This window comes from Vigna unguiculata, chromosome 3, assembly GCF_004118075.2.
Source record: "Vigna unguiculata cultivar IT97K-499-35 chromosome 3, ASM411807v1, whole genome shotgun sequence".
Lineage (NCBI taxonomy): Eukaryota > Viridiplantae > Streptophyta > Magnoliopsida > Fabales > Fabaceae > Vigna > Vigna unguiculata.
In genome coordinates this window covers 51,464,279-51,477,853 of record NC_040281.1, presented here as the reverse complement: position 1 = coordinate 51,477,853, position 13,575 = coordinate 51,464,279, and the positions used below count along the sequence as shown (strand labels likewise).

Sequence of the window (13,575 nt, the reverse complement as noted above, 5' to 3'; positions counted from 1 at the left end):
AGTATAATGGATAGACTTGTGAGACTCTGCACTTGTCATGTCGACGATTAAATCCTCCATTGATATTTCAACACTCAAGACCAATGTCCCAATTCAAGCATGACAAGGTTAACCCCACTGACTCCCTAAGTATGATCTTATTTCATACCATACTATCTATCATGTGGAGTCTCCTTTGACTCACACTACCTAGAAGTCCTATCCTATGTGAGTTAGACACTAGTTGAATTAAGATAGTCTCACATCACAAGTCACTTTCAATATACTTGACTTCATCCTAAACTTGTATTTTTCCATTGAAATGACTAATCACATTAGACTTTCACAAGTAATCCTAAGTTCAAGAGATATAGTTGATTTGTAAGATGACTCTATAATAGATACTATATTTATAGTTTAGCTTTTTAGTAATAAAATTTAAACGTACCAATTTTATTTGCACAAAATTCATTTATATCATTGCTTTTGCATAGTTTCCTTTAGATTGAGCTTACATTTGTTATGGTTGTCATTTGATTCAAAGAATCTCCGTTCTAAAATTGTACGTGAGATTTCCATCTCATACGACTCCCACTCCCCTTTATGTGTGTAACGAGAAAAATCTATAAAATCAAAAAATATTTCAATATTTCATTCTCAACTGAATAGAGCTATTGTTTTTACAATAAATTTCTAACCAACCTTCTGTCAAAAATTATTTCTTAACATTATTAAGTATGTAGGTTCTTGATAAAAAAAACAGGAACTTCAACCATATCTTTGTCCTCTACGCGCTTAATTTCCTAAAATTAGTCATCTTAATAATTTTTTATGGTTCTATGGGTATCCAAAATATGATCGAGATGGATATTTATTGCCCCAACCATTCATGTTAGTCCCAATCTCAATAAACAACATAACACAATACAATGATAAATATAATTTGTGACAGACAAAGAAAACCATTTGGAAAGATATAAACCACCTTTAGTGTAAACAAAATGTCACATGGTTACCACCTAAGGGCAACACTACACATATAAGTTTTTTCTTAAGATTAGGACTTTCTCAACACTTCATATACTTCATATTTCTCTCATCCCTATCCTCAATTTACATCATTCTAATAAACAACCCAATATGCCACATTTATTATTATGACATCAAATTTGATTAGCCCTTCTCTGTTCTTACCAGCCAAAAAAAGTAACACTTCAGTTATGTTTCCAATAACTCATTAATCCAACGTGTTTCAAATCATATTATAATCGAAAATTTCCTAAACTGTGTTGAGCACTATCATATTCTCCCAAAATTTGTTCTAGATTACAATGAAAAAATCACATGTAACCTAAAATGTTGTATGCATTAAAAATCTAAAACAACCCCAAAAATAGATTTCACTCACTTTATGTTAAATGGTTCGGAGTAGATTAAAGGACTTCTCACATATATTGTTTCTATTGTCTCCAAACTTTAAGGATGACAAAAAAAAAATTGAAATTTTTTGAAGAAGAGAAGATAAGAGATATGAAGGGGATGTAGTGAAGGTGAATAACATGTTTTGTGTTGTGAGGGATAAATCACCCTATCCCATTCAATTTCCTTTTTTAAAAAGACCATACTTTTAGTATATATGTATATATAATTATGTTTTATTTGTTGGATCCTCGCAAAAATATCAATTAAACAATTAAAAATAGATTAGTCCCTTAGTTCCAACCTCATATGATAATTATGATAAGATAGGTAATTTGTATTCTCATTTAATTTTATCTCGTAACAAGTCCATACAATTTTATTGATTTTTCCTGATTTGATATTAATAAAAGTTTGTATATCCTATCATACATTTCATAACTTAATCATCATGTTAATCTCATCACAAAAGTATTATCTCATTAATAAATATCATCGTAACAATGGTATTTTCATCTGAATCTTTAACATTGTAATTTTCCACCAAACACACAACCGTTAAAATTATAAAATATAGGCATAACTAATATATTCATAGGTTTAATTACTCGTTTGGTTTCGTTTGGTTTTAAGTTTTGTTGAAAAATTTAAAGTTAGTCTTCATTATATTCATATATTCATAGTCTTAATTATTTGTTTGATGGAAAAGTTTTAAATCAGTCTTCACTTGAATTTTTATTTCGATTAACTCTCATTTTTTTGAGGAAATAAGTCGATTAGGTCAGTTAGTATCACACGTTAAAAACATGTCGCATATCAATTCGTAACTTTTTAAATTTTTTAAATTTCTTTTTTTCAATTTTTTTTATTTTTCACGTTACTTCTATTTTTATCACCAATTATATATGTAAGATTCAAATTCCAACATGATATATTTATATATTTTTCTTTAATTTTAAAATTTATTTTAGAGTATTGATATATGTTCTTGCCGCACTAATTCCGATTTAACACCAGGAAATGATACGACAAGTCACTCAGAAAATTCAGTATATCCTTTCCCTCTCTCGCCTAGCCCTTTATATCGTCCTGTCTTCGTCCCCTAAAGATCCCGACTAATATCCGAATTGGTTCCGAGTCCTTGGGGATCGCCTATCGCGGAGGTTTTTCCCCGGATATTCCGGGGTTGTGCTTACACGGTTTTTGACCTCTGGATGTAGTGGGAAAGAACCGTTTGATGTCCTTTCTTGGGCCGATCTACTTGGGCCCATAGATCGGATTAGACTTGGGTGCGCCAGGCCATTACACTAACCCTCCGAGCTTTCGGACAATTTTATTGGACGATAAGGTCGCCACTTTCCCCCCTGCGCGCGTGAGTCTGTCTTTTCCAGACATTTATTCTCTAACCAATAAATGAGCGCCACGTGGGCCATGTTTCTGGAAGTTTTTGTTTTTTCAATTTACTAGAAAAGCTTCAAGCCTTTTCCCTCTCAAACGACAATATCGCACGACTGTGTCCCTTCGTTTCCTCTCTTCTTCTTCTGACACTCTTCCTCTTCCAATTTGCACTTTTTGAGAGACACTGCTTGCGCTGCTACGCCCCTTCTTACCAACATTTGCGTAGCGTTTTGTTCTGCTCTTTATCAGGTATCTTGTTTCCTTCCTTATTTCTTCATTTCTCTGAGGCTTCGCTTACATTTGGGTTTGTCTGTTTCATTATTTTTTCGTATCCGCCCATGCTGGTTTTGCCTGTTTTTCGTAAGGGTGTAGTTTTCTAGGGTTGCGATGGTAGCTTTTGGTCATAGTTTTAGATTGGATGACGCTGTGTCACTATAAAAATGCTTACTTTAACCAAAATACCACTTAGTTCTAAGCCGTATTTTCGGTGGTTTCTAGAGGTGGTTTTGCCCTAGTGGGTGGTTTTCTGGTTTTGTTTTTCTGAGCGGTTTTCCGGTTGTTTCTAGTTGTGCGAGGGGACCCCTAGGTTGGAGTGCTTGATTAGAGTCTTGTCGGGGCGAACTGATGACGACCTATGACGAGTTGTATTCGTGGGCGCCTTTAGAACTCCGTCAGGAAGTGTCGAGCCTTAGCTCTGACCAAGCGATAGATCGGTTTCGCCAAGGGCAGAGGTTATGTCAGAGTAGCGAGGCAGATGTTACCGTGGTTCGCTGCGGATTAGATGAGCCTGTATGTGCCGACATAGAGGCCGATCTGGCTTCGGGGCACTTTTGTTTCTTTTATTGCACCTTATTCTCCAAGGTTGGTCTGAGATTGCCTTTGAGCTCTTTTGAGAAGACCTTGCTAACCGAGCTGAACGTAGCCCCTGCTCAACTCCACCCTAACAGTTGGGCTTTTGTCCGAGCTTTCCACATCCTCTGTACGCATTTTGGAGTGGTTCCGAGCGTGAACGTGTTCCTTTACTTTTTTGAGATGAAAAAGTCAACGAAAAAGGTGTGGTCTTCTGTGAGTGGTGTGGGGGGTAGAGGTCTTCTGACCCTGTTTCAGTCATCTTATAAGAATTTTAAAGGCTCCTTTCTAAAAGTTCAAGCGTCGCCCCAAAAACCCGACCTGCTGGAAGGTTTTCCTTTATATTGGACTCAGCAACCGAACATTGTTGGGGCGAGGCAGCTCGAAGATCTCGAGCCTCAAGAGCGAGAGCATTGCTTGCTGTTGGAGCAGTTGAAAACTGTTTTTGAAACCAAGCAAGTGTTGAGCTATGAATATCAACCAGCTAACCTCAAGCTCTACATCGGTTTGTTTCCAGATAATTGTTTTTCTTCGTCTGGTTATTGTTGACATTCTTGACTTTGCCAAATTTTTCTGCAGAGTCAAGAATGGGTATGTCTAAACAGGATTTGGTGAGGCGTCTGAAGAGCATCCGTGCACCCCTCCTGCCTCGTCCAGCCGTAGGTGAAGCTTCTACTTGAGTGGGCGAGACTCTGCGGATTCCTTCTGATGATGAAGAGACTGTTTCGGAATCTGGTCTCAAGCGTCGAAGAAGAGGATTGGTCACCCGAGCGGCTACCGAGGTTATGGCGACATCTACCCAGTCCCGACCTGAGCAGACAACCTCATCCATTGGCCCACTACACCTCGAGGGGTCAAGTAGTGGAGGTCAAAGTTTTTGGGATTCGTCCTATCAGCACATGTCGCACTCTTTAGCGCATAATGTGTTTGAAGGTGACCTGCAGTGTCTGCTGAATCAAGACTTCTCCTCAGTCCAAGAGGATATATGCGCTTTTCTTCATAAGGCCGAGGTGTCTACCATCGCTCTGTGCAAAAAGTTGAACCAAATGAGCGTGAACGAAGAGAAGAAAGCCAAAGAAGTGTCCGCTGCAAGGGTGGAAATAGCGAGGCTGAATGCCGAGCTGGCTGATTATGAGAGTTTAAAGAAGAAACTAAAGGAGGAAGAGGCAAGGTCGGCAGAGCTTGGGATCGCGCTGAAGGAGGCGATGAGGAAATCTAACGAAAGTGAGGCTCGACTTCGTCAGCTAGGAGCGGACACTGAAGAGAAGGAGAGATCCTGGCGAGAGCAGGAGGAGAAGATGGCGAATGAGGCTGCTACCACTTATGGAATAGGGTTTGAAGCTGCCTTGGAGCAAGTCCGCCTTTTATGCCCTACTGCCGATCTCTCCGGTGTGAATGTCGAGAAAGTCGTGATTGATGGGAACTTAGTGGATGATTGACCTATATCAAAAACGAACATTTGTAACTTTATGTAATGACTTTTTACCTGTTTTGATACGCTTTGGCTGCTTTTGCTGAAATATATTTCCTACTCTGCTAAGACAGTGTAACCCTCAAGTCTTAATGTCGAACGCCCTGTATTTACTTTAAACGGTTCTTCACCGCCCCTAAGCCGAGCTTAGGTAGTTGCTTTTAAGCGGCTCTTCACCGCCCCTAAGCTGAGCTTAGGTAGTTGCTTTAAGCGGCTCTTCACCGCCCCTAAGCCGAGCTTAGGTAGTTGCTTTAAGCGGCTCTTCACCGCCCCTAAGCCGAGCTTAGGTAGACAAATATACAGATAAATGGGTCAAGTGACTAGGAACAAAATACTTTTTATTTAAGGGATCTCCTGACCTCGTTAAAAAACCCTCATGTTCCTTGAAGAGGGAAAAAGAGTGTCAGGGGTACATAAAAATTAGCTAAAGAAAAAACGGAGGTTCATCGCGTTCCATGTTCGAGGAATTTCTAGCCCGTCCAACGTCTCCAGAGTGTATGCGCCATTTGCTAATACGTGCTTAATGCGGAAAGGTCCTGTCCACTTTGGAGAGAGCTTGTCCTCAATCTGCAAGGGATGTGCCCTTCTCAGGACGAGGTCGGATTTCACGAAGGAGCGGGGAACCACCTTGGTTTTGTATCTGGATTCGACTCGTCTTTTCATCGCCTCACTGGTGACTTTGGCTGCCTCTCTGGCTTCCTCAACCAAGTCCAGGTTTGCCCTCGTGCCATCCTCGGTGAGGGCGATAGAAAAGGTTCTTACTCGGAAAGAAGATTGTCCGATTTCCAAAGGAAGAACGACGTCTGTACCGTAAACCAAGCTGAAAGGAGTTTCATGTGTCGCCGACTGTGGAGTGGTATGGTAGGCTAGTAAAATCCCGGGTAATTCTTCCGGCCAGTCGGTTTTGACGGTGGTTATGCGGCGACGTAGTGCTCTCAAAATTACGCGATTCGCAGCCTTGGCTTGACCGTTGGTTTGTGGATGTTCTACCAAGGTGAACACCTGGCGTACTCCCCACTCTCTGCAGGCAGGTCGGACGACTGAGGCGGTAAACTGCGTTCCATTGTCGGAGATTAATCGGTTTGGGACGCCGAATCGACAGATGATTTTTTTCCACAAGAAGGTTTTTACCATGTTTGCTGATATGGTTGCAACCGGTTCTGCCTCGATCCATTTTGTGAAGTACTCGATGGCTACAATCAAGAACTTCCGTTGTCGGGTGGCCACTGGGAATGGTCCCAAGATGTCGATGCCCCATGTATGAAATGGCCATGGAGTACTTATTGAATGCAGCTCCTCTGGCGGGGCACGATGGATATCGGCATGTAACTGACACTGCGAACACCTTTTAACGTGCTCCTGACAATCGTTTTTAAGGGTTGGCCAATAATACCCCGCGCGTAAGACTCGGAGGGACAATGCCCTGCCCCCCACATGACTTTCGCATATGCCTTCGTGGAGCTCGGACATCAAGCGCCTGCCGTTCTCGGGTGTCACGCAGATGAGTAAAGGCCGGTTGAATCCTCTTCTGAAGAGCTTACCATCTATGAGGGTATATCTAGCGGCATTCCTTTTTATTATCTGAGCAATCATATGATCATCAGGAAGACGCCCATCTGCCAAGTATATTATGTATGGAGCCATCCAGGAGCTCGGTTGCCCCTGGCTTTCAGTTGTCATGCTAAGTGTGTAGACTTGCACATCAGACCCTACGTCTGATACCCTGGGTGTCACCAACGTTTCGCGTATCACTGATCTTTGTCGGCCGGGGCGTGAGAAACTGGCTAACTTGGATAATAGATCCGCGCGCGAGTTCTGTTCCCGCGGTACGTGCATCAACTTGAAAGAGTGAAAATGATCGGCTAGAGCTCGGACAAATTCTAGATACCGAGATAGCATAGGATCTTTCGCCTGATATTCTCCCGACACTTGCCCTGTGACCAACAGGGAATCACTTTTTGCCAAAAGGTTCTGGATTCCGAGCTCCTTGGCAAGCAGCATCCCAGCTATAAGGGCCTCGTACTCTGCTTGATTATTGCTGGCTCGGAAGGCGAAGTGTAGAGACTGTTCAATTAAAGCCCCTTGCTGATCCTCCAGGATGATACCTGCTCCACTTCCCTTGGAGTTTGTTGCTCCGTCGACCGATAGTGTCCAAGTCGCCTCTAGCTCTTATTTCTGTATTGGCGATGGTGTCAATTCGGCCAAGAAATCAGATAGAATCTGGGCTTTGATCGGGCCGCGAGGTTCAAACGAAATGTCGTACTCGGAGAGCTCAATGACCCATTTCGCGAGTCGTCTGGAGACCGCGGGCTTTTGAAGGATTTGCTTTATGGGTTGATCAGTCATTACCGAGACTGAGTGCGCTTGGAAGTAGTGGCGTAACCTGCGTGAGGAAAAGAGTACAGCCAGTGCGACCTTTTCAATCTTCTGATATCTGGCCTCAGCTCCTCGAAGTGTTTTGCTGACGAAGTAGATGGGTTTCTGGTCTCCTTCTTGGTCTTGCATCAGAGTGGCGCTTATAGCTCGATCAGTGACGGTGATGTATAGCTTCAGAGGCTTCCCATGTATGGGCCGGCATAGAATCGGCGGGCGACTTAGCTGTTCTTTGAGTTGCTGAAACGCCTTTTCGCACTCATCTGTCCACTGGAAACCCCTTCCCTTGCGTAGGCACTCAAAGTAAGAATGCCCCTGATCCCCTACTCGCGAGAGGAAACGGGACAGAGCTGCGATTCGTCCTGTAAGCCTCTGTACTTCTTTCACGTTGGTAGGACTCCTCATGTTCATGATTGCCGAACACTTATCTGGATTAGCCTCAATTCCCCTTTCGGTAAGCAGGAAACCTAGGAACTTCCCCGCCTTTACTCCAAAGATACACTTGTCTGGATTGAGTTTCAGACCATATTGGTTGATGGTGGAAAAAAGTTCCTCCAAGTCCGTCGCATGTGCTTCAGCCATACTGGATACGACCACCATGTCATCCACATATGCCTGCACCCTCTGCCTGGGTAATGGCTTGAGAATCCGATCCATTAGGCGCTAGTAAGTGGCTCTAGCATTCTTAAGGCCAAAAGGCATGACCCTATAGCAATAAGTGGCTGCTTCACCCATGAACGCTGTTTGTTCTTCGTCCCCCGGGTGCATGCCGATTTGGTTGTATCCCGAGTACGCATCCATAAAGCTTAGGAGACTGCAACCCGAGGCGTTATCGACCAACATGTCAATGTTTGGCAGGGGATAGGAGTCCTTCGGGCAAGCACTGTTTAAGTCAGAAAAGTCAACGCACATCCGCCACTTTCCATTTGATTTGCGTACCATCACTACATTTGCCAACCACTCCGGGTACTGGATTTCTCTTATATGTCCTGTCGAGAGGAGCTTCTTGGTTTCCTCCCTAACCGCGGCTAATTTTTCTGGTGCCATCTTCCTCCTGCGCTGTACTCTGGGTCTAGCATTAGGGTCGACGTTGAGTCGATGAGTGATCACGCTGGGGTCTATGCCCACCATGTCTTCCGCACACCACGCAAAAGAGCTACTGTTCTTCTGAAGAACTCCAACCAGCTCGGCTCGGGTCGTCGCATCCAAACCGCCTCCTATCTTGACCTTCTTGTCATCGTCCAAACTAATTTCCTCCACCTCTCCTACCGGTTGAGGCCTTTTGTCCTCTACGCCTACTCGGGGGTCGAAATCGGGAAAGTTCTCTCCCCGTGGACCACGTAAGGAAAGGGCATACATAGACCTTCTCACCTTCAGACTGTTCTCATAGCATTTTCTCGCCACTGTTTGGTCAACCCTCAGTGTGGCGACTCGCCCTTCATCCGTTGGAAACTTCACCTTTAGATGAGAGGTGGATACAACTGCTTCAAGTCGGTTCAGTGACGGTCGACCGAGAAGAATGTTGTAAGACGATGGTGCCTTCACGACTATATATCGCACTACGATTGTCTTTGCAGCTTTTGCATCCGAGAATGTCGTTCGCAAATCTGTGTATCCTCTGACTTCCACAGCGTCTCCCGCAAATCCGACCAGTACTCCATCGAATGGTCTGAGCTGGTCCAACGGTATCCCCAATCCGATGAATGCGTCCCAGAACAACACATCCGCCGAACTGCCCTGGTCCACCAGAACCCGGTGGACCCATCGCCCCATGGCGATGATAGAAATTACCACCGGGTCATCTTCATGCGCAACAACGTCATACCGATCTTCTTCATTGAACGAGATGGTAGGCGTGGATTTGCGTGGTAGGAGAGCTGCGGTCATTAACACACTCCGCGCATATCACTTCCTGCTAGCGGAGGTTGGTCCTCCTCCTGAGAATCCTCCTGCTATAGTGTTGAGGTCCGCAAAGATGGGTGATATGTGCTCGGATTTTTCCTTAGGTTTCTCGTCATCTCGTTTCTGCTTTCCCCCAGGGGATTCTCCTCTTAACCTGCGCAGCTGATTGGCCAAGGTGACACACTGCTCGGTGTGATGCCCATACGTCCGATGAAACTCACACCATTCTTTGATATCCCTACCGAGGATCCTGTTGGTTGGGTCCGGCCATTTAAGGTCTTTCGAGATGTTTTTGTCCGCCAAAGCTTCTGCATGAGTTTCGGTTCTCGTAGAATTTCTTTTGGCTCCCGCTCCTCGCCCGAGTCTAGAGAGCGAAGCGCTGGCGACATAAGGTGAGTATCTTTTGTCTGTTCTCTTGAAAAAAGGGGTGTCGTAGGTACGCCGAGCATCTCGCGGCTTTACATCGCCATTTTCGCGCCTTTCCTGACGACGCTTAGACCTCATTACATCCTCTGCCTCTATATGTGTGGTGGCCCGAGATCGGATCTCTGACAAAGATAAGGCGGGGATCCTCACTAGGGATTCACTGAAAGTATTGGCACGCAAACCCTTCACGAAGGCATCTACTAACAGTTCCTCGTTCGGGCTCGAGATGTTGGTAAACGCATCACAAAAACGGTTCAAGTATTCTCTCAGCGTCTCATCGGGATTCTGTCTCACGTCAAAAAGGTCAGCCATCTTGGGTAACTTGCTTCTGTTGGCAGCAAATCTCTCCACAAATGTCCGGGCGAGCACAGCGAAGGATGGAATTGAGGAACGTGGTAAACTACCGAACCATTTTAAAGTTGTGCCTGCTAGTGTTCCCACGAATACTTTACATCGCACTGCATCATTACCTCCCGAGACCAACATCTGTGCATTGAACGCCTTGAGATGTGCGTCGGGATCCGAGTTTCCCGTAAAGGAGGGAATCTTCGGAATGATGAAATGTTGGGGGACGACCTCGACCATAATAGCAGTGGAGAGTGGATAACCTTCCTCCGGCATAACGAGCTCAGTCCGCCTACCCCTTTCTTGCTCCTCTCTGATTTGCACGCGTCTCCAGAAATCGCCATTTGCTCGCTGGAAAGCATCCTGTTCTCGGATTGTCTCCTCCATCTGCCTTCTGGTCTCCGCTACCTCCCGCCGTGCCGCCATATTATCTGCGTTGACCTCTTCTGCACGCCTATGGGCCTCGTCAGCTCTGTGTCGGATGAGTTCGTTTTCCCGTCTTAATTCTATTATCTGCTGTAAGAGCTCCCTAGCGGTTGGTTCCGGAGGGGCATCCTGCGCATGATTTATTTGATAGTCAGACCCGTGTTCCGGACTTTGGACCATTTCTATCAGATCATTCTTTTTCAGGGGTCGGGGAATCTTTTTTACCTGACCCCACGGTGGGCGCCAAAATGTTCTTGCCGCACTAATTCCGATTTAACACCAGGAAATGATACGACAAGTCACTCAGAAAATTCAGTATATCCTTTCCCTCTCTCGCCTAGCCCTTTATATCGTCCTGTCTTCGTCCCCTAAAGATCCCGACTAATATCCGAATTGGTTCCGAGTCCTTGGGGATCGCCTATCGCGGAGGTTTTTCCCCGGATATTCTGGGGTTGTGCTTACACGGTTTTTGACCTCTGGATGTAGTGGGAAAGAACCGTTTGATGTCCTTTCTTGGGCCGATCTACTTGGGCCCATAGATCGGATTAGACTCGGGTGCGCCAGGCCATTACAATATCTAATAAAATAAAAAATTTCATTATTAATGGAGACATTTACATTAAATATAAGTGAAAAGTGATATCATACATTTATAAACAAAGTTATATAATGAAAGCGAAAAGGTTTACATTAAAAAAATTAATTAAAATTTAAATTAAAAATGCTTAATTAATTCAAATTCGTTTTTATATAATATATTAAGATAAAGGTATAATTATTGATTTAATCCTATAATTTTTTTGTTTGATTCAATTTGGTCTTTTTATTATTTGTTGGTTCAATTTAATTCTCCAATTATTTAAAATGGTTTATTTTGTTAAGCATCCATATATGACACGTGTCAAGCCATGAAATTTTTAATGTTTTAATTTTTTTTTCTAAAATTATATAAACTGTCATGTGTTATGTTACCATCTTGCCACGTGACAGTTTAGAGTCGTGACACATTAATGTGGTAGTAATTGTTTTCAATTTAGTATCCCTATTTTTTAAAACGATTTAATTTTTGTCCTCCCAATTTGAGACTAAATTAGTAAATAAACTTAATTACAATTTATATATACATGTTAAAATAATTTCTTTGAATTTATATATTAAATCACTACACCTAAATATTCAAATTATTTTATTTTTTACAAATGTAACAAATTTCAAATATAAAAATTTACAAAGGTAAAAATATATAAAATAAAATAATTTGAGTATTTAGTGGAGTAATTTGATGTATAAATTCAAAAAAATTATTTTAACAATTTATATAAGTTATAATTAAACTTATTTACTAATTTAGTTACAAAAAATTATACGAGTGTCACCTTTCACATGTCACCTTACTAAATTGAACCCAACAAATATCGAAGGTACCAAATTAAATCAAAAAAAAAAGGAATTAAATCGTTAATTATACCTAAAATAAAAATAAAATTAAATAAGCTTTTACTAATGTTTCAATAAAATATTATCACCATAAAATATTTTCCCCTGTCTTGCTTTTTTCCGTAGTAGATAAAAGGGAATACGCGGGTGTGCAAAAATATAAAAAGAGAAATCGTATGAACATTGGTATTTTCGATTTATTATTATTCCCTGCATCTGCCTATAAATGTGGATGAAACTCACTTACAAGAGTTTTCAGGCACCAACACTCAAACACAACCAAATTACCAAAGCTTTTCCTTCTTACAAGACTCAGCCATGGGATCTGAACTCCTGCATAACAATAACAACGGTAATGATACTATTAAGTTCCTCTGTAGCTACGGCGGCAAGATCCTTCCTCGCCGTACCGACGGCATCCTCCGATACTACGGCGGCCACACCAGAGTCCTCGCTTTCCATCCTTCCACTTCATTCTCAGGTCAGTAACTTCTAACTCGCTTCATCAATTTCATCATGCTCTTCTGTTAGTTTATTTATTGATGAAATATATTTTTTTAAAGAGTCACTTTAAATATTAAAACTCAATTTTATCACTCATATCAAATTCGAAGATAGAAAAATGTAATGTTTTTATCATGGTAATTTCGTCCCTAGAAAAAAAACTATATCTTGATTTTTTTTTTAATTTTAACATTTTAAAGATTTAAATAACAGTGAAACACATCTATTAGAATTTAAATAGTTATTTACAGTATTTTTTTATCTTTTAATACAATTTTAGTTTTGATTTCTATAAAATAATACGTTTTATTGGAGGCGCGTGTGCTTACACGTTAGTGTGTGTTTTATAGAGTTAATGACAAAGATTAACGAGCTGTGCGGTTCGCCGGCTACACTCCGGTGTCCACTGCCAAACGGGGACTTGGACACCTTGGTTTCTGTAAAAAACGACGAAGATTTGGCGAATATAATCGAGGAATACGATCGAGCTTCTTCATCCTTACCTCATCGGTTGAAGATCAGAGCCATTCTTTTGCCGATGGACAAATCCTCTCCTTCTCCATCTTCTTCGTCCAGCGCCTCTCACACTCCGCCTGGTTCGCCTCACACTTCCGCCAGTTCCCCGTCGTGTTCTGAGACTCACCGGTTCGGCTGCTGGAACTGCTCAGCAACAGCAACTGCGTATTCTAGATGGCCCCGTAACGGAGCGGTAAAATTCGGCTCACCTCACTCCTCTCCCTGTTCCCTGCCGTGCTACGCGGTGCAGCGGTTCGGTTGCAGGAATTGTTCCTCGGGTGCTTATCCTACCAGCGTCCGTATTGGAGCGGCGAAATTCGGTTCTCCTCAATCCTCCGGCGGCTCCCCGCCGTATTCCGTGGCCCACCGGTTCGGCTGCCAGGATTGCTCGCTAATTTCGTATCCAATTGGCGTCTGTAACGCGGCAGCAAAAGGATGTTAGGGTATATTGGGATGGTAGTACCAGCTTTGTGAATTTTAAAAAAACATATAAAAAATTAGCTTTTAGTTTTATAAATTAAAATGAATTT

The 13,575-nt window shown here is 42.6% G+C and overlaps 1 protein-coding gene across 1 annotated transcript; it reads left to right on the top strand.

The window, feature by feature from the left end:
* The first annotated feature begins 12,221 nt into the window (after positions 1–12,221).
* LOC114177582 lies at positions 12,222–13,575 on the top strand. The gene is made up of 2 exons (XM_028062987.1): positions 12,222–12,506; positions 12,880–13,575. Exons 1-2 carry the CDS (start codon positions 12,344–12,346, stop codon positions 13,485–13,487), a joined length of 771 nt encoding a protein of 256 aa, XP_027918788.1. The 5' UTR covers positions 12,222–12,343; the 3' UTR covers positions 13,488–13,575.

What these genes read in the sequence shown, in the direction of transcription:
- LOC114177582 (XM_028062987.1), top strand. Translation starts at nt 12,344, where the DNA reads ATGGGATCTGAACTCCTGCATAACAATAACAACGGTAATGATACTATT. An exon ending in TCCTTCCACTTCATTCTCAG is followed by an intron (nt 12,507 to 12,879) that starts GTCAGTAACTTC and finishes TGTGTTTTATAG; the next exon opens with AGTTAATGACAAAGATTAAC.